At 45.3% G+C, this 26326-nt stretch overlaps 1 protein-coding gene across 1 annotated transcript in view; it reads left to right on the forward strand.

The window, feature by feature from the left end:
* LOC311223493 (neural-cadherin) overlaps nucleotides 1-26326 on the forward strand; it is a gene marked incomplete at both ends in the record, with an annotated part of 1556546 nt that overhangs the window by 914632 nt on the left and 615588 nt on the right. Inside the window, 1 exon segment of the mRNA XM_084308277.1 lies at nucleotides 24867-25116. Coding sequence (XP_084164403.1) covers nucleotides 24867-25116 — 250 coding nt within the window.

Raw genomic sequence — 26326 nt, forward strand, 5'->3', positions numbered from 1 at the left:
CCTTAGTTTCATACCTCAGCCTTGGTTCCTACCTCGTGATGTGTTAGTACAGAGTTATGTCGGCACATGTTTATATGTTTGCACAATGACTACTTTAACTTTTGGTACTTTAAGTATATTTAGATTATTGGGGCGGCTACGTGGCGTAGTGGGCAAGGCGCTCGCCACGAATGCAGAGACGCTGGGCTCGCCTGTTCGAGCCCAGCGCTCCACATTGCTTTCAGTTTAGCTGGTCGTTCATACTAATGCACATTGGCCGTATTAGGGGGTGGGAAACTGATGGGTGGGGATCGGGCGTTGTGGACAGCGACTCCTACAGGTCGGTTGGTGCGCCTGCGCAGTAGAATCAGGAAGTGTCGGGGGCAGCGTGAGCCTCCCACGCATTACTCCTCGCCACTGAGAGATCGAGCTGCGCAGGTGAAAAGATGCGACTGCTGTTACCTCAAGTACCGGAGGGGACTTGTGCTATGTATGACTTAGTCCACATTGCAGCCGGCTTGTGGGAGGCAATAAACAGCGTTCGTGACAGGGGAGGGTTGAATTGGATGATACGAAATTGGGATGGGAGAAAATATAGAAAATGGGAGAAAAAGTGGATAAAAAAATAAAGTATATTTAGATTATTATACTTAATAAAGACCATTCAAGAAGCACGTTTTTCTTCATGTTTTTTAAGATATACTGTAGAGATGAAAGCTGCAGCTGCTACTAGTGTGGACTGAATGGGGGGCAGCAAAGAGTTATGGAAATGCCAGTATTCTGTGGTTCTATTATGGGTTGTCTGGCAATACATTTGAAAAATAATAGCTTGCAGCAACGTATTGAAAAAAGAACTATAAACTATAAATTAGTTAATTTTTGAAACCATGAACTTTAGTTCAAAATTTTGAATTTTGAACTATGAACTGAACTAGTTCATTTTAAAATTTGTGAACTGTGAACTGAACTAGTTCATGTAGAAAGTGAACTTTCCCAACACTGCATACATACATACATACATACATACATACATACATACATACATACATACATACATACATACATACATACATACATACATACATACATACATACATACATACATACATACATACATACATACATACATACATACATACACATGTCAAGTGTTCATTTATTAATCCCCTTTGGGAAATCCAGGTGTCATAGCAACATGAGGAAGGGGGTACTGGCAGAATAGGTAATGATGATAATAATAATAATAATAATAATAATAATAATAATAATAATAATAATAATAATAATAATAATAATAATAATAATAATGATGATATAGCATAGAACAAAGAGCACACACACACACACACACACACACACACACACACACACACACACACACACACACACACACACAATCTATTGTCCTTTATTTATACAGGTAAAACACATGAGATCGAGATACAGTAAGTACAGTAAGTGAGTAAGAGATACAGTAAGTACAGTTCTGACAACAATACAATCATCAACAAGTAACAAGCAACATCTAAAATATCAGATATTAAAACTTTAAAACCTTCTAACGGAATGAAATGTTCTAACTTCAACGTTTTCTCTAGTTAATTCCATTTGTACGGGGCGCAATATTTAAAACCAGATTTGCCAAGCTCTGTTTTTACATCTGGTCTATCTAAAGCTATGTAATCGTGTGAACTAGTACCATATGGGCTGTTTTTAAAAGCAACCAAAGAGCAGAGATAATAGGGAATTTTCATAATTAGAGCCTCATAGATAAATACAGTCCATTCTCTTAGAAGGCCATCCCGCTTTTTCATATACAATTTATTTAACCTTTATTTTACCAGGTAGTCACTTGAGATCAAATATCTTTTTTTCGAGCAGGACCTGGGCGATAATACATTGTGAGTGATAAATGGAGCGTCATGCATGTACAGTTTATATTATTTATTATGTATATATTTATTATGTTCACCAGAAGAAATGTTCATCACATTTTTACTTTCAACTTTTTAGAAATGTGTTCCACGTGGGCGTTAAAAGAGAGCTTTATCTAACCAAATTCCAAATTATTTATAAGATTCTACAATTTAAATTTGCACATATACACACACACACACACACACACACACACACACACACACACACACACACACACACACACACACACACACACACACACACACACACAGTACAGATTTGTAGCAGTGCTTCTGAAAATCTGTACTCTCTCTAACACACACACACACACACACACACACACACACACACACACACACACACACACACACACACACACACACACACACACTCTCTCTGAAAACACATGCAGTACAGTAATGATGTTGAAATCATTTGTCTCTATTTATATTACGGTAGGCTATTATATAATGGAACACACACACAAACACACACACACACACACACACTGTACAGAGATATGAACGCCTCTAATATAATCAACTGTGATTCTACACACGTACACACACACACTGGCCTTTCCAGAACCTAGCTTCCAGCAGTCTGGGCTCATTATATTTCTGGAACTAGATTTGACAGAATCAACTGCTATTGATTATTCATAGACATTTACTTTCTTATATTACTAACACATTGAAATTTAATCAACAGACTATCACCGCAATCTCTGGGAGGCTATTAGGCCCATTAGACCAGGAGAGAGAGAGAGAGAGATCATCACAGTGTGGTATAATAATGGAGGTGGCAGATCAATGTTAATTTTAATTTAATATAAATATGTAATAACGCTCAACATTTTGTATTAGATCTAATATCCAGTATTTTAATGTATTCTTTCATCGCCTAAGCAGTCACACCTGCTGGCTACATGTCTGCTCCGTTATCTCATTATTTCACTTATTCTCCACCAGCATCGGTTGGCAGGCTCCGGATACGATGAGACAGTGAGACAGCTATCTGCCATTTGTATTTTAATTGAGAACGTTGGCCTCGTAACCTTTTCTTAATTGGTGTAGAGAAGTTTCAATGAGAGCTAAGTTTGTTATGTATCTCATAGAAAGTGAACATCTCTTCTAAGTATAGTACGCAGTCCCAGGTTTATTACAGCGTATACGCAGGGATGTAGCGGAGGGTAAAAACACCTCAACTCTAGGGCTACTCGATCGATAATCATAATCACAATTATTTTGATTGATATTGAAATCACCATTATTAAACATGATTACTCATTGATTTGAGAACATCATATGACGATGACTGAATTTGTTTTTCCTTTCTTCTCGACTAAAGGCTGCCTTTCTGTCATATTGTACAACACAAGACAATAATCATTTTATCTCGATTACCTTGTCTTCGTGATCGCCGGAAGCCATGATTGACATCACGTTATAACTTAGTACCAGTAGTAGTATCAGTTACAACTTTATTAGGTAACACTTTATAATAACTCAGTTATTAGACATTTACAAATTATAACTCATTATCAACATTGTTTGTACTTGATTTGTTCATCATTAAATAATGTTATTTAATGTGTAGTAACACCATTTGTAGATGCTAGGAAAAATCTATATGAAAAAATTACTACCTCCATTTTACTTGTTCATGTTCAACAAATGATTTGTAAAACATTCTTAAAATATCTATAAATCATTTGCAGATGTTATTGTGTTCCCTAATCTAAAGTGAAGACTATTCATCATTAACAAATGTCTAATAGTTTATTATTTGTGGACATTTATGAATACAGATGAAGCAATTACCAGACTTGTCTTTTCATGTTTAACACATTCGGGGGCCATTGGGATGCGTCTAATAAATCTCTAGAGGACCGGCAAATGTAAACAGACGTGGGGCTGTTTGTAGAGCTAAATCTATACTTTATAGTATTGCTATCTGTCCATTATCATTGCAATTGGGACAATAAACCGTCCCTTCAAAATGGATTAAAGAAATAATTTTTTCATCAATACGTTCTCATTTTATAGCGCCGTGAATTTAAGCGTTATACGGCATTTGGTCTAGTATATTTCCTGGGAGGCGAGATAAAGTTGTTTCTTATTATTGATTACCAATAACCGTGTTCGTCTAAGTAGCCACATAGGCCGATCGTATCGTATCATAACAAGGCTCGATCGGGCTGTAATTTACGTGAAAAAGATCTTACCATGAGCCGGTTGGATCTCCCCGAGCATTTCCCCGTTATCGATCGCCATCTGGTAGATCGATATGTCCATTGGCTGATGATAAATCCCCTTATTGCATAGTGAAATCCGCAATTCAAAACGTATCCCGTGCAACAGACAATACAGCGCCTGTCCCATTGGTTGTGCGAGGGCATTGCCCTTTGCTACACGTTGGCTGGGCTGGCCCCCCCTGGGGGTGTCAGGGCGCACTCCACTCGTGGGGTGGCGGCCTCTGCCGCTCTGTTAGGTGGGGCCTCGGTAGAGGACATCTGTGCTGCGGCTTCATGGTCCTCACCGGGTCCCTTCGTAAGGTTTTACATCATGGACATGACCGGGGGTTCTGTCTCCCAGGCGGTTCTGAGGTCTGGAACCTCTCCTGCTTCCCGTCTTTCGGTGGGGTAGCAGGGGTGTGTGGGTGTGGACCACAATGTGTTGTGTCACACGTGGTCCCGCCTGTGCTGTGCGTTTAGGAGGTTCTGGTTCCCTCTTTTTCGCACTTGGGTGGAGTTGACTGCCGCCCCCTCTTCACTAGGAAGGAGGGGTGACGGGACTCCCCCCCCCACTGTGGGCTTTTGGGTCCTCAGGGGGTGCATTTGTCGGTCCTCAGGTCTGCTCTGTCCCCATATCTCGATGGCGAAGAGCAGGACGCGATTCGCCAGTACGACTATATACCGATAGGTTATGTATATAACCTAGTTATGAGTACTGGCTGAGCGTCCTGCTCTTAGCGTGCCCTGAGGTCCCTTGGGAAACTTTTCTATTGGAAACTGTTTTCCGAGGAAGGGCGAGTGGTGACCACGCCTAGTGCTTTATAGTACGTCACTAGGGCGGGGCCTGGCAGGTGCTGGGTGCATTTGTTTTATTCGTTGATGAAGTACAGTAGGTCCTGGAGATAAGGTATATCTCGATGGCAAAGAGCACGACGCTCAGCCAGTACTCATATAACTAAGTTATATACATAACCTATCGTTAACCTTTCACTACCACACTACAGAAGCTTAACCTTTCACTACCACACTACAGAAGGTTAACCTTTCACTACCACACTACAGAAGGTTAACCTTTCACTACCACACTACGGAAGGTTAACCTTTCACTACCACACTACAGAAGCTTAACCTTTCACTACCACACAACATAAGCTTAACCTTTCACTACCACACAACAGAAGGTTAACCTTTCACTACCACACTACAGAAGGTTAACCTTTCACTACCACACTACAGAAGGTTAACCCTTTCACTACCACACTACATAAGGTTAACCTTTCAATACCACACTACAGAAGGTTATCCTTTCACTACCACACTACAGAAGCTTAACCTTGCACTACCACACAACAGAAGGTTTACCTTTCACTACCACACTACAGAAGGTTAACCTTTCACTACCACACTACAGAAGGTTAACCCTTTCACTACCACACTACGGAAGGTTAACCTTTCACTACCACACTACAAAAGCTTAACCTTTCACTACCACACAACATAAGCTTAACCTTTCACTACCACACAACAGAAGGTTAACCTTTCACTACCACACTACAGAAGGTTAACCTTTCACTACCACACTACAGAAGGTTAACCCTTTCACTACCACACTACAGAAGGTTATCCTTTCACTACCACACTACAGAAGCTTAACCTTTCACTACCACACTACAGAAGGTTCTGTATCGTAATGGGCTCCGCTCGGCATCACTACTGCACTGTACCTCGCTCGTGCACGCGCACTGAATAAAAATTCCACAAATGTACCTTTACATCCCAGCATTCGTCTGGCCACACCCCTATCAGCTTACCTACATAAGCAGGGGTGGGGCCACATACTCGCCTCCTTCTTCGCTTTTACCACAAGGAAGTGCCTTCGGTAGATCCCCACTTGACGAGGCTGTTAGTAGGAGAAAGTTGGAAAACAAAGGACACGTTGACATCATATCTTTATTTTCTCTCTCACTATTTTCGAGAAAATACGGCGATATTGTCTTCGTACTGGAGTGTCTGGAAGATGATGATCATTCTACACCTCCACCGGTTTTTTCGTATTGGGAGTTCACGCCGCTACATGCCTCCCAACTGTAGTCCTCCTTGCTGCGGCTGGATGGGGTAAAACCCTCCAGCGACACAGCTGGACTGTAGGACGCACCGACTGTTGTGAGAAGCGGTGGGTTCCAGGTTTGGTGAGTAATGTTTGCTTGCGAGCACCACTTGTCTGTTAGTGCTATGAGGGCTAGCTGACAATGTTTACGAAAACCGGCCCCAGATTAGGGTCCTTTGTTCAGCCTTTTAGGCGACGGCGGAGGATCTTGGTTTGAAGCCCATTATAGCAACTAGTGGGCCACGACCAGTAAACTGGTGATCCCAGGATCTCTGGACGCGTGGGTACTTCTCTGTCACCGTATAGGCCCCATCTTTTATATGCAAATGAGAGTATACCCTAAACGAGGAAATGTGGGCATGGATGTTCGTTATCGGAAAATCCATGTTCAAGTCGGCTACAGCCCAGTTGGGACTTGTGCTGGCTCCACCGGATGTATGGTAAAATCACCGTTGTAAAACTGTGTTAACATCTCGTTTCTCTTCTCTCTTAAAAGGTGAGGAGGGTTTCAGAACGGCGGCCTGTCTGAGTGTGGCTTGTTATATCGTTGTGTACAAGTTCAGGTGATAGCTGCTTAGCTTGCGTGCTAGTTGTGGCCTACCTGTTAGCCAGTCAGCTGTTAGCTGCAGGCGCTAGCCTGTTGTGTCACTAGGCTAGGAAATGTTAGCTTGCTGCTATCGGCCGAGAGCGGCCGTTAGCTTAATGCTACACTGTTGAACATTCGGAGACTATAACATGCTTTAAACACTCTGACTACGACGTCATCTTTGACAGAGGATGTTAGTCGAACCTACCCTGAGCCCGGCCGGCGAGGACTGCGTCAACAAGGATAACCGTAGCGGCGGGATGGAGCGGCGACGCTGCCCATGTCGACAACACAGGACGGCTGTGTTTACTATCGGTGCCTTGTTAGAGACTGCAGTTCGCTTGATCTGCGCTCACGGTAGGAAAGGACCTGACCAGACCTTGAACACTTCTTCTTTCTTTCCCTTCTAAATGTTTTGTAAATAACGATGTTTTCCAAAACGAGTGTTGCTGCACTACATTTAGGATACGACGCGAGTTATGTGTGAATTGTCTTGTCACTGGTCTCCATGCAAATCGGGTTGTTTGTTACAGATGTGAAAATGATCTGGTTTGTTGTGTTGAGACACATTGTGTGTTCATGTACCGTGTACTCACAACTAAGGGGGTTAAACTAACCTATAAAGCTATGCTTAGTGACATATGAGTAAAGAATGAATTCTTTTCTCAGCCTGTAATGACAATGAACAGTGTGTTCACATATTAACAGGTTTACCTGTTTAACTGTCCGTATTAAGGGTAAAGTAGGAGGGGTGTTTCCCCCCCGGTTCCCTGGGGACTTCTTCACCCTCCTCTCAGACATGTTGTTACAATATAATATATATATAATACAACGCCTGCGAACCCCAGCTACTAGGACAGAGAGGCTTAGGCTCAGCTTCTTCCCCCAGGCCATCAGAGCCCTGAACAATGAACATTGAGTGCTCAGAACATTGAACTATCCACACACAACCACACATGAACACACACACGACACGCACGCTGTGCACGCCCACACACGAGCAGCCACTTAACACTTTAACATGAGCGGGCACACACTCATGTCGCACACACGCACACTTATGGCCAAAAGGAAAGGACACTTTAAATTAGAATAACAGGAACAGTGTATTGCACTACCAAAGCTAACTAGCATGTCCCATATGCTCTGTAAATAACTATGTACAGATACCGAGATGTCACTCCATGTTACCTGTTACCTGGTTACTGCACAATGTTGTTTTTTTCATTTTTTGATTCTATTATATGTTGTACCACTGTATTGCACATCGTTGCGGGCAAGACCACCCGCATTTCATTGTATACCTGTATGCCGTGACAATTAAAACTCTTGACTTGACTTGACTATATTGTGTCACTCTGTGGTGGGATACGATGTAACCCTTAGCTTGATTGCTGGGGTTGTACTAGAACTGCTTGAGGAACTGTATTTTCCTAAAAGAAAAGATGGTTTGGTCAAGGCCTGTGGCCGATACTAATCGAGAATTATGTATTCTCTCATTATGAAACGGCGTTTCTCTGTAGAGTGTTTTTGCCATTTTTTGTAGGTGATAATGGGTTGTGTGTGTCGTGTGACCTACAACTGGGTTGGGTTGGCCACAGAAGCACATGTGTAAGTCTGGTACCGGGGCTCTTAAGGGGGCCCTCTCTATTCTGTGTTTTTTCCTTAGTAAAAATCAGATAGCAGGTTAGCACATGCGCTGTGTGAAGCTGTTAGACGCTTCATGGAGCTGACTATGACTGTGTCATACTCTTTTTTGTCATTACATCGTATCATGGGTGTGGGGTCGTAAAGGGGTGAACTGGTAATCCTTTTCTCCCCTTCTTTGATGGGCAGGGGTTAAAACCTCCTGTCCTTCAAGGTTCCTGTCACGTTGCTGTTCGGCACGTTACAGGGTAAGAGGGGGGGGTTTCCTGGTCCCACGCCCTGGAATATTGGGCGTGTGCACCGCAGAAATTCCCCCGCCATAGAGTACGTCACTGTGCGCGTCTCTGTTGGTAGGACTTCCGTGAGCTGTTCGGGTCCATATGATGGATCTGTTTCGGGGAGTGGTCAGGGCTCCTCCTCACCAAGCTTCTATTCGGGCCTTCTGTGAGTTAGGACTCTCCTTCCATGTGAGGGAGCCTCCTCAGAGTGCAGAGCCTCCTCCTCAGATTGTCAAGGTGAGTAGAACTTCAAAGAGGAGTCCTGCTCTATTGTGTGTGTATTCGATTCAATTCGATTATTGAGTGTGTATGGGTTCAGTGCCTCCTCCCCGGAGAGCCCTAAAACCAAAATTTTACATGGCTCAAGGTTGCAATATATTCTTTTCAATCTGTACAGCTCGCGTGGGAAGTCTCTCTGGGGATTTCCGTCTCCTCCCTATGGGATGGTGGTGGGATGTAAAAATGTAAACAATTTTTACCCCCGGCTGTGTAGACTGGGATACATGCTGTTGGTGCTTCCTTCTTTTCTATTAAAAATAGTTGGAGTTAGGAAGCATCACACCCCTCTTGTCGTTCCCCTGGGCGCCTTGGGGATTCAATGACAGGTCTAAATAGCCTGTTCATTGATGTGGTTGTGTCCCGACGCACGCATAGTGCTAGCTCGGGGTGGTCTGTTGAAGATCAGGCGAATGACTGGCATGCCTTGGTTGCTTGAGGTTGAAACAGCGTTTTTATAAAGCAACTGGGATGGAGGTTTTTCCTCTTCCGACGACCTGTGTTGGTTGTCGACGGATTCTCGTTCATATCTGGGGGATGATGACGGAATGGATCTGAACATATGTAGAGGGGTCTCACGCCCTGGGGGTGGGCCACCGGGCGCGGTTCGCACCGAACGTCTGGGTGGCGCCTTCTTTTCATGTTTAAGATCAACACGCATATCTGCCCCTTCTCCTGGAGTAGGCATGTCGGCGTGGTTAGGGCACGGGACTGGTTCTGGTCACGCTGGTCCGGATCAGTTAAAGTGGAAATGAAGCAGTGAGCAATGTGATCCTAGTTTGTTTGTTGTGTACCTTGTGTAAGACAGGGTTCTATAATCAAATGTGAAATCTATCTTATTTGTCTGAAAAATATAATATAATATCCCTGTTTTCAACATGGGCGCCGCCATTTTGTTGCTGACGTCATGGCTGACGTCATACCGCTGGTTGGGTGTATACACTCTGGTTAGCTGCCTATAGTGAATGGGTCAGTCAGCAAATAAAATGTTGCCTACAAAACAACGGGACCGCGGTGGTTCTGTTTGTATTGCTCCTGGCTGTTCAAACTAATTTTACCATGTGAGAGAGAGGAAAGTTGGTTAATTTCCACAAACTACCAGTGAAAAAAACAGTGTTGTTGACATGTTGGCTCGGGCTGGCTGCACTCAGGCGGCGCGACCAGCCTGTTGGACAGGGAAGGAGGATCTGCAGAGAACACTTCATTGCCTCGGATTATGTTGTTGGGGTGGGATGTTTGTCCAGAAGACCACTAATCAGCTGAAGCCGGACGCGGTTCCCTCGGTCTTCGACAGACAGACCGGCGTTAGCTCTCGGGAGCGATCGCTAGCTAGTTAGCACCAGCCGGCGACCGGCGTTAGCAACCGGAGCGTCGCGGAGCATTCAGCCTGCTGGCTACCTAGACCCACTTCAACCAGCGTCGCGGAGCATTCAGCCTGCTGGCTACACAGCTTGTCGGTGTGCTGGAGCATCTGCAAGCTAACGGTAGCTAGCTACACAGCTTGTCGGTGTGCTGGAGCCTCTGCAAGCTAACGGTAGCTAGCTACACAGCTTGTCGGTGTGCTGGAGCATCTGCAAGCTAACGGTAGCTAGCTACACAGCTTGTCGGTGTGCTGGAGCCTCTGCAAGCTAACGGTAGCTAGCTACACAGCTTGTCGGTGTGCTGGAGCCTCTGCAAGCTAACGGTAGCTAGCTACACAGCTTGTCGGTGTGCTGGAGCCTCTGCAAGCTAACGGTAGCTAGCTACACAGCTTTTCGGTGTGCTGGAGCCTCTGCAAGCTAACGGTAGCTAGCTACACAGCTTGTCGGTGTGCTGGAGCCTCTGCAAGCTAACGGTAGCTAGCTACACAGCTTGTCGGTGTGCTGGAGCATCTGCAAGCTAACGGTAGCTAGCTACACAGCTTGTCGGTGTGCTGGAGCCTCTGCAAGCTAACGGTAGCTAGCTACACAGCTTGTCGGTGTGCTGGAGCCTCTGCAAGCTAACGGTAGCTGGCTCCAGGCTCCAGCACACCGACAAGCTGTGTAGCCAGAAGGCTGAATGCTCCGCGACGCTGGTTGAAGTGGGTCTAGGTAGCCAGCAGGCTGAATGCTCCGCGACGCTGGTTGAAGTGGGTCTAGGTAGCCAGCAGGCTGAATGCTCCGGTTGCTAACGCCGGTCGCCGGCTGGTGCTAACTAGCTAGCCATCGCTCCCGAGAGCTAACGCCGGTCCCCGGCTGGTGCCAACTAGCTAGCGATCGCTCCCGAGAGCTAACGCCGGTCTGTCTGTCGAAGACCGAGGGAACCGCGTCCGGCTTCAGCTGATTAGTGGTCTTCTGGACAAACATCCCACCCCAACAACATAATCCGAGGCAATGAAGTGTTCTCTGCAGATCCTCCTTCCCTGTCCAACAGGCTGGTCGCGCCGCCTGAGTGCAGCCAGCCCGAGCCAACATGTCAACAACACTGTTTTTTTCACTGGTAGTTTGTGGAAATTAACCAACTTTCCTCTCTCTCACATGGTAAAATTAGTTTGAACAGCCAGGAGCAATACAAACAGAACCACTGCGGTCCCGTTGTTTTGTAGGCAACATTTTATTTGCTGACTGACCCATTCACTATAGGCAGCTAACCAGAGTGTATACACCCAACCAGCGGTATGACGTCAGCAACAAAATGGCCGCGCCCATAATGCTAAATGCTTCAGAAATGTACACAACAAATCGTTTTTTCTTAGAAACTGCTTATTTTTATAACGTGACTTCTTCTGTGGCTTATCTAAATACTAATGTGATGCTATGAATATGTATTTATCGCACTGCTTCATTTCCACTTTAAACCCGTTGTCCGCCGGGGATGCAGATCTGCTGTTCTGGTACCCTGAGGGACTTGGGCTTTTTTCAGGGTGTCACAGGGTTAAGCGCTATGGAGACCCTGGTTGGGTACATTTTGTACTCTGCACTGTCGTAATGGCTTACGGCCATGCCAACCTGTACACGCTCGATCTCGTCAGATCTCGGCCGCTATGCAGGTTGGTCCTGGTTAGTACTTGGTTGGGAGACCGCCTGGGAATACCAAGTACGGTGTGCTTGGGGCTGGTTCTCCATTCTTTTCGCTCCTCTCTCACGCATGGCGAAGAGGGGCCTGTTGGGGTGGTCTTTGACCTCCTCTGGTGACCCTGTGCTTCCCGTATCGCCGGGCCCGGTCCGAAGTAATGTTTCGTCGACCCGTAGGCCTGGGTTAACCCTTTTTTGAAAACTGAAACACTTGTACTGCGGTATAGCCAGTGTGTACCCGCAGGTGTGTTTTGGAGTTTTTTCTTGAGGGGTTATAGGAACAACCACCGCATTGGGTAACGACAAGGTGGTTGATTCCCTGGTGTGTTGGAGCAGTGTCAACTCCCTGGTTACCCGGTTGAGGGTGCCCCTGCACGTTCATGACGTCTGCCAATCATGTCAGCCTTCTCTGCCTCAACCCCTCTGGGTGGTTTTTTTTTTTTAAATGGAGGCTTGGTCATGCAACAACGCCAGCATATGCCCCTTCCGCCGGGGGGGCTGTTCTCAGCTAACTCCTTTGGCGCCTGTCTCGTCCGCAGTGCTCCAGGCTCAGGTTACAGCCTGTTGCCTGGTTTTCCCCGGTGCGCTGCCTGCTTTCATTGGTTAACCTTTTTTGTGTGCTTACGGCCATGCTGACTGCCTGTTCTGCAGGGTCAGTGTGCCAGGCGGTGTGCTATTGGGGGGAAAGGGTCCGCTCTTGGAGGGGCCTTATCCGAATACGCTGGCGATGTGGGGGGCGGTGTCACTAAGTGACCGCCTGGTTGGGTCTTGATGCCTGGCGTCATTGACCTCTCCGGGCCCCCGTTTTCCAGGGGATCCAGTCCCTTCAGTGGGTCTGGGTCTTCCTTCGCGCTCCGCTGCTACGGCCTTGCCACGGGGTTGGGTTTGCTCTTGACCCCGTGATTTCTGGGGGCAGTAACAAGGTTGTTCCCTCCGTTCGTTCCCGGGTGGCATGCGGGTTGTGCGTGTGTGTAGTCGTGGGGTCACCCTGTGCGTTGAGTTGCTTGAGTGCCTCTTCGCACGGTCGGGTCCGTCGCCCTCCCGGGAACCTCCAATAGGGGGGGTGCCCTCCATTAGGGGGGGTCGGGGGGGCTCGGTCCTCCCTGATCTGATGGTTGTGGGGGGCCTCAGCGGGGTGTATTTGTCGGCCGAGGGCTCTCGCTCGGCCTCCCTTGTGCACTAGTGATGCCGAGCGGAGCCCATTAGGATACAGAACGATAGGTTATGACTATAACCAAGTTCTGTTAGTAATGGTGACGCTCGGCCTCAGACGCCGCTGCTGCCCTTGATCTCACCTTGTGGTGAAAGCTTGGGAAGGAGGCGAGTATGTGGCCCCACCCCTGCTTATGTAGGTAAGCTGATAGGGGTGTGGCCAGACGAATGCTGGGATGTAAAGGTACATTTGTGGAATTTTTATTCAGTGCGCGTGCACGAGCGAGGTACAGTGCAGTAGTGATGCCGAGCGTCACCATTACTAACAGCAGGGCCGCCTGGGAGAAATGCGCGGCCCTGTGCGAGACTTAACATTTTTTTTTTTTTCATACAGTCAACATATTCTTAAATAATAACGCTGCCCGAGGCTGGGCATGATAGTCAACATATAGCAAGAGAGAGAGAGCGAGAGAGAGTGAGAGAGAGCGAGAGAGAGCTCCCGTTCTACAGTCAATATACAGTGTTATCGCTGCACAGACCCGGCAATGCCCCTGACCCTCCACCAGAGCAAGGCCAGAGAGAGAGAGAGAGAGAGAGAGAGACACATTGGAAAGAAACAACCCAAAACCAGAGCAAATTGAAATGCTATTTGGCCCTAAACAGAGAGTACACAGTGGCAGAATACCTGAGCACTGTGACTGACCCAATACTAAGAAGATCCTTGACTAGGTACAGACTCAGCAAGCACAGCCTAGCCATCGAGAAAGGCCGCCATAGACAGACCTGGCTCCCAAGCGAAGACAGACCCACTGCACACAAGATGAGGTGGAAACCGAGCTCCACTTCTTAACAACCTGCCCACTATACTAAGACATACTTCCCACAAATTGCAAACACCCAAAGAGACTTTGAAAACATCGACAATAACTCAAAACTCCCATACCTACTGGGAGAAATACAAGAATGTGAAATAAAGCCCATTTGAATTGAAGAGAGAGAGATAGATAGAGCATGTCTGTGTGTTAGAAAGAGAGAGATAGAGAGAGAGCATGTCTGTTTGTGTGTGTGTGTGTTAGAGAGAGAGCATGTATATGTGTGTTAGAAAGTGAGAGAAATATATAGAGAGAGAGCATGTCATTTTGTGTGTTAGAGAGAGATATAGAGCATGTCTGTGTGTGTTAGAAAGAGAGAGAGAGAGAGAGAGCATGTGTGTTTGTGTGTGTTAGAGAGAGAGCATGTATGAGAGAGATAAGCAAAGATGAGCCCCTAAAGGATATTCAACTTTTAATGGAAGAACAAAACAGAAGGAAAAGATAACTTCACAAAGGCAACATGAATATACATAGATCCAAAAGGACAAAGATCAACACTTAAATCCAAAGAGAATAGGGTCTATACCAGAGAAAACAAAGTAGCAAGGAGCCAATGGCCGACATCAGCTAAATAGGCTAACTGCAAATAGAGTAGCCAGGTACTGACACCAGGCCACACACCGTTAGCTACTACAACAGCTAGCCGGCCCGCTTTGGCTCAATATAACATTAGCTACAACAGCTAGCCGGCCCGTTTGGCTCCCGAGAGAGAGAGAGAGATATATCCACGGCGGGAATAGAATAGAGTGCATTAAAAACTCACCAAACGTCCAAGAGGATGGAGACAACCGCGTGGAGTTGACGAAGTTCATCTGCCGAATGACCGTCCTCTTCATCTTGGCATAACAATGATGCACGCGCTCTCTCTAGGTTAGCTAACGCTAGTTAGCCTTTAGCTAAGCTAGCTACTAGCCGACATCATCATGGCTATCCCGACTGAACCACACGTTAGCACTCGATATTATAACGTAGCTAAAGCTAACTAGCTGTCCCTGCCTTTAGCTAAGCCGACATGGCTAGCCTGACTGAACTGTCTAACATGCAACAACTTTCATCTTCAGTCCATCTGCCGAATGACCGTCATCTTCATCTTGGCTGGCATAACTAAGCATAACCTCCAAAGCTGCACGCGCGAAATAGTCAAACGCAGCTGACGCACGCCGGCGTACACATGATGTAACCCCTCCCTTCGTTGAAACCAATAGTATGTCTGCTGCAGAGCCCCAGAGCTCCAATAGTGAGTATGTCTGCTGCAGAGCCGCAGAGCCAGAAACAAGTCGGACACATTCTACAAACGTGTCTAATGTGAAATATATAAGCATATAAGCAAAACTAGATTTTAGGTCTGTGATGGAAAAAGGGCCTTGCGGGAAGGGGGGCCTCGCAAAAAAAAATAATAATAAAAAAAAAAAAAAAAAAAAAAAAAAGGCCCCCCTTCCCGCGAGGGCCTGTGCGACCGCACTGCTCGCACACCCCCTGAGACGGCCCTGACTTAACAGAACTTGGTTATACTCATAACCTATCGTTAACCTTTCACTACCACTCTACAGAAGGTTAACCCTTTCACTACCACACTACATAGGGTTAACCTTTCACTACCACACCACAGAAGGTTAACCTTTCACTACCACACTACAGAAAGTTAACATTTCACTACCACACTAGATACGGTTAACATTTCACTACCACACAAATATTTTAATAAACTATCATGACTTTTCCTTTATCCTCTGGATGTTGTGTTAGTTTGCAGGCTCACAACTTGTGAGTCACAAGACAGAGTCATTGTCATAACAAAGGGCCTCAAGCCTCAGTGAATACCACGATCACAACACCAGAGGGAGCTCCACAAATCATGTTAAACCCAGATTCGGCTCAAACAAGGGACTAAACACGTTTCGCAATTATGCCACATCAATGTGGAACGCCCTACCCAAAGCTGTAAAGGAATGTGAATCACTACCCACTTTCAAAAACACTCTCAAAAAACACCTAAGGGAGACTGCAACTCGAAACTGGCCCCTGTAAATGTCCGAACACAACCCCCTCCAATGTACAGTAAATTACCAAGTATGGTCTTGTCAATAATCCAATGTACAGTGTTGTCTTGTACAGTTGTACAGTGTCCCCCACCCACCCCTCCTACCCACCCCCCCCCCCACCCACCCAACCACCTCCAATGTACAGTCCCCACCCACCCCTCCTACCCAACCCCCCCCCCCCACTTGATTTGATTTGATTTTTATTAGTCTCGAACATAGAAACATAAAACAAGTTTAAAAAACAAAAAGGTAAATAGTCAAAGACTATTTCCATACAATAAGTGTTCGAGAAGGAACAGGGGGAAGAAAAACAACTTATCAAGCCCTGCTCCTTCCTTACAATATTTGACATTATAATTTAATAAAAATAATATAACCAATAATAAAAAATTAAATAAAAGTACAGTTTTTTATATATCCAAATATCCAAATGAGAAAAACATGAGAACATGACCCTGAAGTCCATGCCTAGTCACATATTTGCATATCTTGTATGTCACAAATGTAACAGTACTGTATATCTGTATGTCATGTATGTCATAAATGTCATGATATATATGTATGTTGTGTATGTCATAAATGTCATTATGAATTGAAAATGGGGGACCCTGATGTAAACAAGACGAAAGTCTTTCTCTGGGTCTGCATCCCCTTAACAATTGTGTGTATTGAGCCGTACTGTATTGTACCCCATTCTGCAATCTGTTAATAAAGTTTTCAATCAATCAATCTCTGAGGAAGGGAGCTGCCATTTTGTTCCGAGGGAGTGGCCAGCTTATATCCAGCTAACTCAACTAAACCTGCTCTGGAGCAGGTTAAACATTTTCGATCTGTTGCCATAGTGATTTAGACAAGCCTGCTTCGTGGAACCGAAAAACTTGACTTATGTCAAGTTATCCTGAAGATTATCGGGCTAACTCGGTTAGCCATGTACGGGGAACGGGGCCCAGGACCTCTCAGGACTGAGCACCCTGACTGAGCCTGCTGCTAGATCGTGGATTTTACTCTCGCAGCTGCCGAGGTCCACAACACAATATTAGATTCTGTGACTCAAATTACCCGAGCTGTGGAGATCTCTAAATAAATGACATCTAAGAATGTATTAAAAAAAAAATGTATCTACTTTTTCTCCCCATTTTCTATTTGTCTCCCGTCCCCAATTTCGTATTGTCCAATTCTACCATCCCCTGTCTCGAACGTTGTTAGGCCATGCCTCCCACAAGCCGGCTGCAATGTAAACAAAGCCTTGCATCACGTGTCCCCTCCGGTACTCGAGGAGGCAGCCGTCGCATCTTTTCACCTGCACAGCGCGATCTCTCAGCGGCGAGGGTCTGCGTGGGAGGGACACGCCGCCCTCGTCGCTTCCTGATTCTACTGCGCAGGTGCACTAACCGACCTGTAGGAGTCGCTGTCCACAACGTACGATCCCCACCCACCAGCTTCCCACCCCCTAATACTGCCAATTGTATTAGAATGAACGATCAGCCAAGCTGGTAGCAACGCCGAGAGCTGGGCTCGAACCCAGCATATCCTGCGTTGGTGGCGAGCGCCTTGCCCACTGCGCCACCTTAAATCAAGCATTTGTTGACTCTTATGTTGATAAGAGTATTAAAACTTGAAAAAGATCTGTTTAAGTTAGATTTAGAAAAGAAAAATGTTTTGATTAATTTGCGATTAATCGCCTGTTAACTATGGACAATCATAATCATGCGATTAATCAGATTAAATATTTTAATCGATTGACATCACTACTATATATATATAGAGCACAGACAACAGCAGCCCTCGCCCCTGCATCACCCATAGGTTGTGCATTCCAATTGACTGAGTATCAAGAGTAATGAATTGTACAAATTGTATATAAAAATAAAGCATTCTTTATCGCTGTTGTTAATCCTAGTCAACAGATTGATAGGCTGCTAAATTAAATCAGAATGACCGGGGTAAAACCGCCATCAGAATCATGCTATCTGAGAGCTCTACATATATTCACCATAAGACATAATCAAAGTATTCATTTATTAATATGGTAATTTGTTATGTGTTGCGTGTTGTCAGCGGAATGCTGTTGACACTGCCTGGCAAAGCAATAATTGTCATCCACCTAAGTGCTGTCTAATATTAACCAACCCAAAACCTGTTAGCCATTGTAGCTTGCACATCAAAATCGCTAGGCTAACGAGCAAGCTCAACAGCTCAGCCCATCATAACCCGCTAGCTTAAAAGACGAAACTGGGACGAACATAGCCCAACTAGCTTAATGCAATACAGTTTGCTTGTCACAAGCACATGGACCACCTAGCTTGATTGAACAGTCTGATGGCCATAACATGAGGGAACCCAGTTGACTTAGCTTAGCTTCAATATAGTGTCTGTTATCCATCAACTATGAACCATCGTAATTGAAATATAATTGTCTTGGGACCACTCAACATGAGCTTGCTATTGCTACCGCTATAACTCGTTATTAATAAAATAACTTAATAAAAGAACACATCTGATTTAGCCTGCTCGAGCATAGCTTGACTGCTACAACTTGTTAGCTTAATAAAATAACACATCTGATTTAGCTTGCTCGAGCGTAGCTTAATTGGTTGACTTAGCTTAGCATTGCAACAATGAAAATCTCAGAGCATGGTAGGGTGTGTCAAGAAATGAAAATTTGAGAAATGAGAGGTGGCCCTATGGTTTCAAGTTGTGTTATGATATAATAAACCATAATCAAAAGCAAAAAAGTGCGTTTGACTTTATTTACCTACCCCGTTTTTCGATTGAAAAAATTGAATTGTTTGGCCTTTTTGGTGGATTTCTGACAGTTTCCGCCAAAATCACATTTTCATATGTGGCTGCTTGTCTACATCCTGGGACCTCATTCAGACTTACTACCCCTACCTTAAGCTTGGTATAGTAGCCCATACCATGTTACAATGCAATCACATACAATACCATGGTATACCATAAATAAATAATCGGAAGTGTGTGGTACTGTATAATTAGTGAAAACAGGGCAGGACAGCATTTTGGTTTTTATAATGCTTAATTTTTTTTGCCTTTTTTATTTTATTTAATTTTTTTACTGTAGCAATACATCTAGCTGTATTTCAAAGCCATAAATGTGGAGATTCAGTTTGATTGCATGTATAATCTACTTCATGGCAAGCTTCATGATGCCGATGAGGTCCTGCTTGCTGTTGATCCTGGGCTGTCGATGTGCGCTGCCCTCCCCCGGATTAATCCGTCCCTCCTCTCAGCACCATACACAGCACTGGCTGCTGCTGTCACTTCCTTTACAGCTATCTCTATAGCCTGCGTGTGGCAGGAGAAGTACTCCACCTCCATGGGCTTCCCCATGAACTCCAGAAACTCCGACTTGGTTAGCTTGCAGGCGCCCTCCCAGTCAATCATGTTCTCCAGGGTGGCCGCCTGTGTGTTGAGGTTGGGCAGGGTGCGCAGCCTGAGGGAGGTGTCCCCCAGCTCCTGCTCCCCCCTGATGGAGATGATCTTGAGGACTGCGAACCTCCTCTCCTGCTCCTCCTCGCTGCAAAGCATGGTCACCAGGATTGCCTCAGAGTGAGCGAACCATGCAGAGGACCGGACGGTCGACATGACAGTCAACTGCACCACCTTGGGCTGGGTGCGGAGGCAGGACAGCTCAAACAGGACATTCCTAGGTCTGTCCACCCAGCTGTTGTTGATCTTCACTTGGAACCAGCAGGGGAAGTACACCATGGTTATGAAGGAGACGATCTCCCTCAGTCTGGCCAGCAGCTTGCCCTTAAGTCCATGGCTGCGGCACCACCAGTCACAGAACAGGTTAGCTGTGGTGAGCCACCTGCTGTGTCCAGTCTTGCCAACTGTCAGTGCAGCAAGATCATTGTCCATCTTGCCACTTCTGATAGCCTTGGTGATCTTGTATCCATAGTGCTGGTCTGAGGAGAGGTCTTTGACTACCTTGTCAGGAAGATCAGGGAGACTTGCCTTCCCCGGGATTGCCGGGAAGCTGAGGGTTCTCTCCAGAGAGCTGACAGTTGGCAGCAACTTCCCCAGCTCTCCCTCCCACAAGTCCTTGCTGCTGGTCTTCCCATCTCTCTGAGTGATCAGCTTCCTCAGCTTCAGCTCATTAGTGTGCAGCTGGCACACAATCCAGAACAGTCTTCTGTCCAGGTATTCCTCCAGGAAGTGGAACATAACTTATGTACAAATACCGATATGCCCTACTATGTTACTGTTTATTGCACAATGTTGTTTTATTGGATTCCATTATATGTTGTTATTACTGTATTGCACATCGTTGCGGGCAAGACCACCCGCATTTCATTGTATACTTGTATGCCATGACAAATAAAACTCTTGACTTGACTTGATCCCACCCCTGTACCCGGTGTTACTGTTGGTGCTGTCTCCAGCAATGAACTCTAGGCTGTCAGAGACTCCGTACTTGGTGCACCACTCAAAGACTTGGAGAGCGAGTGCCTGTGATGATAACATGATGGAGTCCCCAGGAACCTTCTCCTTGATGAAGTGGTCGAGAAAGCGGCCATCTCCGTCAGTCATGGTGTAGATATCCTTCTTCTGGGTGGATGTGTAGAACTTCTTGGTGTCCGGATTGAAGTCTCGAACTTTCGTCTTTGTGATTCTTGAATCTATCATGATAGTCTTGACATCCCCTTCTAGTATCTCCCTCTTCTCTCTAGACTGCACCTTCCTCATCACCTCATCCCTAGCACGGTGAATCTTCTTGGGATCAACAGCCAGGTACTCACTTCCAACTGGCAGTACTTTAGCTGCTATCAGGTCCTGGACAAATCCGGAGGTGATGGCAGCAGCTTGTCTGTTTGTCGCCTCAGTCCTGATGTTGGCTAGAGCAGTGTTTGGAATCTTCAGGGTATTTCTCTTTATCACATTCTCCTCAGCCATGGTCTCAGCTGGAGCTTCAGTGTTCTCTTCCTCCAGCAAGAGCTCTGCCTCAGCAGCACCCCTCCTGTCATCTAACTCCTTCTGATGTTCCTTTTCCTTCTCTGATGTAGCCTTCTTTATCTTGTCATCATTTTCTTTCCGTTCAGCAGCTTTCTGTTGCCTCTTAGTCTCCTTTATATCAGGTCTCATGGAAGCCTTCTGGCCAGGAGGCTGGCTGGTCTTCATGGACATCATGAAAGCCAGCACTAGCTTTAGAATCATCTTCTCTCTCCTACAGTTACAGTCCTGCAGGTGTGCCCCCTCCCTCACACCCCGACTCTGAGCAGGGGAGGATCTCATGACTACAGGAGGCGATGTTGAAGAGGAAGTCCAGCTTGTCCAGGAAGTTCTTCCTGTCCTCCCTATTTAGCCCCCTATTCCAGGCAAAGTTATCCAGAGCAGTCCAGGCCACCTGGATCTTCCGTTCTATGGACTTGTCTTTGATGGTGACTGGGGGACTGAACTGAGCATTGGCCCTCTGCTAACAGCTCACCACCTCCACCCTGACATCCTCTATCAGCTGGTTGATGCTGTAGTTCCTCCTATCCACCCCTTCCTCCAACAGCTTCTTCTCCTGCAGGTAGATGCCGTGCCTCAGGACGCCCCGGAGGGTAGGTAGCTCGGTCTGTGCCATGGGTTCTCCTGGATCTGTCACATCAGCAAGGCTAGTCCCAGCCTCATGCCTGGTCTTGGGACCCATCCTAATGTTACCTGCCTGTTCTTGTTGACAGGGTGTGGTGGAATAATGCAGCAGACACCTTGAAAAAAATTTCAATCTTTAATCTCTGGGTGGTCTGCTCTCTGCATTCAAAACGTGCTGCTTCACTGACTCAGCTTTCTTGTTCTTGTTTCAAATAATTATCTGCTACATAAAACTGTTAGCTTGCAACTAAATAAACATAGATACAATTATTTGTATGAACTGAACATGGATACAATTCTTAGCAATCACAGCATTTCAGTCCACCATTTTGCAGTGTGCAATATTTACATGGCTAACTTAGCTAGCATGCTAGGCTAATTTCCGATTGCTATCTATCTAGGTCGTCCTCGGACGGGCCCTCCATCGGTGCTTCCAGTCATCCCGATCCTCCATGCATCTGGCTAGCTCGCCGGTGCTTTCTGTTCCCGCATCTCTCCTGAGTACGTCCACGTAGGTTAACGTGGGACGTCCTCGTGATCGATGCCTGTGTGTTGGTTCCCACAGCACAAGTTTGCTGGTTGGCATCTCATGGTGTCTCTGGCAGTGACCTGCCAGCCTCATTCTCCTGACTGCCACTTTATTGCTCACCTTTAGCAGTGGTAAACCACTTGAAATTGCATCTCAAACATTCTCTAGCCAAATAAACAATATTCTGAGCTATGTGTGTGCTTCTGCAACATTACTCTCACCTTGAAATAAATTGTAAAACAATCTTTTATCTCTGGGTGGTCTGCTCTCTATATTCAAAACGTGCTGCTTCACTGACTCAGCTTTCTTCACTAAATAATTATCTGCTACATAAAACTGTTAGCTTGCAACTAAATAAACATAGATATAATTATTTGTATTAACTGAACATGGATACAATTATTAGCAATCACAGCATTTCAGTCCACCATTTTGCAGTGTGCAATATTTACATGACTAAATTAGCTAGCATGCTAGGCTAATTTCCGATTGCTAACTAGCATGGTAAACCACTTGAAATTGCATCTCAAACATTCTCTAGCAAAATAAACAATATTCTGAGCTATGCGTGTGCTTCTGCAACATTACTCTCACCTTGAAATAAATTGTAGAACAATCTTTAATCTCTGGGTGGTCTTTAATCTTTAATCTCTCAATCAGTGATGGCCGGTAGCAACTGGTTTGCTGTAGTCTTTGCATGTCAGAAAATTAAAGGCTTTATTGGAAACTAAATAAAAGTTTAAGGACCATTTCCAACTGCAGTAAATATTTGGTTTTGAATGGTGATGATAAAAATTGCCAAAGAAATTACAAATATGAAAAACCATGATTTAGGCGGAAACGGTCAGAAATCCGCCAAAAAGGCAAACAAATTAAAATGTTCAATCGAAAAACGGGGTAGGTAAATAAAGTCAAACCCACTTTTTTGCTTTTGATTATGGTTTATTATATCATAACACAACTTGAAACCATAGGGCCACCTCATTTCTCAAATTTTCATTTCTTGACACACACCTAATGGCCAACTCAGCTTGGCCTAACTGTAGACATGTTCGACAGCCACGCCGTTATCAGACATCTTCGGTAGCTCCTGGGTTCCCTTGCGCTTCTTTTAGGTAATCCTCTGCTTCGGCAACCGACCCAAGCTTCTTTCTCGTCCCTTGTTTGGTTACGATAGCTAGCCTGGCTGGGAATAGTAGCGTCGGTCTGTAGCCCCTCCGCCATAGCTCTGACATGACCTCCCTGTATTCTCCACATTGAGCCATGATCTCCGGTGGGTAGTCTTCATAAATAGAGAAGGACTTGCCTCTTCTAGCCTGGGCCTCCCGGATGATTAGTTCCTTTAGCTGTAATTTATGGATCTGTGTAATTATAGCTTTAGGCTTCCGTCCCTTTGCTGGTTTAGCCATGCTAGCGTGATGGGCTCCATCACATTCCGGAGGGCTAGCCAACACCCAGGATTTCTTGCAGCATATCAGGAAAAAAGCTTGTTGGATGGGGTCCTTCAGTGTTATCTGGTAGACCGATAATTCTTATGTTATTCCGTCTTTTGCGAGACAACTTTGGTGAGCCTAGCTTGAATCTTGGCTAGCTCGGCTAGCTTGATAGTTAGGTCCAACTCGACACGTTGCAAATGTTGGTCCTGCTGGCTAGCCTCCCTCGTGAGCGAGGCGATCTCATTGGTATTGTCCATGATTTTGGTGTGGAGATTTTCTACCTTTTTGTCCAGGTTCGCCACGGCTGCTCTTATTTCGGCTGCCACTGCCACGTGGTAGGCTTCAAAGTGCACCTCGATAAGCTTATTGATAGCCGCCATGCTAACAGGTTCCAGCTTAGTCGGTGTCTGATGTTGTCCCTTATCGGCTATTGTGGACGAAGCACTGTGCTTACTTGTCTGTTTGCCTGCCATGTTTTGTGATAAAAAGTATTATACTGCGGAAAACATTAAATAAAAGAAGTGGGAAAAAGACCAGTGAGGGCATTAAATGTGATCACTTGTAAAAGCTAGGGGAGCGGTTGTAAATGTGGGTCTTTTCATTCCATGACACCGGCCCCGCCCTCAAACAATGATCAACTTTATTATTTTATTGTTGTTAGGAAATACAAGAAATACTAGTTCATTAGTGGTTCATACTGTTGTTTACCAGCTCATACTATAGTTTACCAGTTCATACTGTAGTTTACCAGCTCATAGTGTAGTTAACCAGCTCATACTGTAGTTTACCAGCTCATAGTGTAGTTAACCAGCTCATACTGTAGTTTATCAGCTCATACTGTTGTTTACCAGCTCATAGTGTAGTTAACCAGCTCATACTGTTGTTTATCAGCTCATACTGTAGTTTACCAGTTCATACTGTAGTTTACCAGCTCATAGTGTAGTTAACCAGCTCATACTGTTGTTTATCAGCTCATACTGTAGTTTACCAGCTCATACTGTAGTTTACAATCAATCAAATTGTATTACCCACCTTTTCCACCTGTATATAAAGATCAAAATGTTGGCAGCAAAACATATTGCTGTATCGATGACATTTAGTGTCCGCTCGTCAGCTGTCGCCTCACTTGTTCAGGTCATTCATTCTCCTGTCATATATACCCCCTCCCCCTCCTATCAGACCATCAAGGCCACCTCTCCGCTGGGAGACCCAAGGGTGACCTACAACCTGGAGGACGGGATGGTCCCGGAGACCAACATGCCTGTCCGGTTCTACCTCACCCCCAACCGAGAGGACGGTTCCGCCTCCATCCTGGTCGCCGAGCCCCTGGACTACGAGACCACCAGGACTTTCATGCTCAGGGTGCGCGCCCAGAACGTAGCAGCCGTACCTCTGGCCGCCTTCACCACTGTCTACGTCAACGTCACAGGTTGGTTCAAATGTACAGTACGTATACAGTATGCTTGTGCCAGTTCTGTGTTTCCCCTTTAATGACGAGATGGGATAATTTACCTAGATTCGATTAGATTAAAAACGATTCAAAGTACAGTAAAATGAAAATATGTTTGGCATCCAACCAGAGTGCAAATGTAACAGTAAAGTGCAACAGTAATATACAATGTGCAGGTGATTTAACTGGGTATAAAATATATGAATTGGTACTACTGAGTAATAATGCTAATCGGATATATGTACAGAGTTGTAGTATTAATATATAGAGTGATAAAGGTATAAAGACTGTATGGCAGTAGTTATACTGGCCAGCAGCGTGACTAGTAAGAGTAGGTAAGGGATATGTACAAATAAATAATTAAACAAATATAACATTTAAATATACTTTATGTGTGTGGGGGTGAGGGTCTAAATGTTTCCAATTACACAAGGGGGGCCTGACTATAAAAGTTTGGGAACCACTGCTATAATAGGATATAATTCTCTCTACCCCTTGAACTGATTGTTCCATTGGGTTCCCTAGTAAAATTGGACATGGAAAAGTGGCTGACATTGCACCTGTCATTGGGTGATGATTTATACTGTCTTTGAGCCCTCAGGCACAAAATAACAGTTGCCACACTGTGTTTGAGTATTCTGATGGAGAGTCCACTGTACACCTAAAATCCCATTATGTATGAAAAGGGCTAAAATTCCTTCGTGGTTCACCCCATATGGATGTAAACACCCTGAAATGAAAGCTGAAACTCTGCTCTTTAACCTCATATAGTCATTGTTCTGTTCAAATCTGTACATTGTATTACTATTGCACTTACTGTTTACATTTGCACTCAACCAAAGCCCCTCATAACTGCGTTCGTTTTTCATCACACATAGCCCCAGCTAGAATTGAACCCGAAACTCCCAGGGAGTGTCATGCTCCCCCCGGCCGCGCTACACAGGACCACTTATGAAGCCTCAGAATACACTTCTAGTAAAGTGTTTTAATTGTAGTGGCATAATAGGGCTACTGTATATGGATGGCTAAAATAGGAGAGTACCTTTTAATCCAAGGGATTTGTTCTTAATTAACCCTTAGAGACCCAACCCTAAGGACATAATTCACCCTTAGAGACCCACCATAGACCCACTGTTATTGTCTTCCTAGAGGGGGCAGGGGAGATAGCAGGTCAAAAGTAGATGCCAGT

The sequence above is a fragment of the Notolepis coatsorum genome (genome assembly GCF_963971535.1).
Source record: "Notolepis coatsorum genome assembly, chromosome: 2".
In the NCBI taxonomy this organism is placed as follows: domain Eukaryota; kingdom Metazoa; phylum Chordata; class Actinopteri; order Aulopiformes; family Paralepididae; genus Notolepis; species Notolepis coatsorum.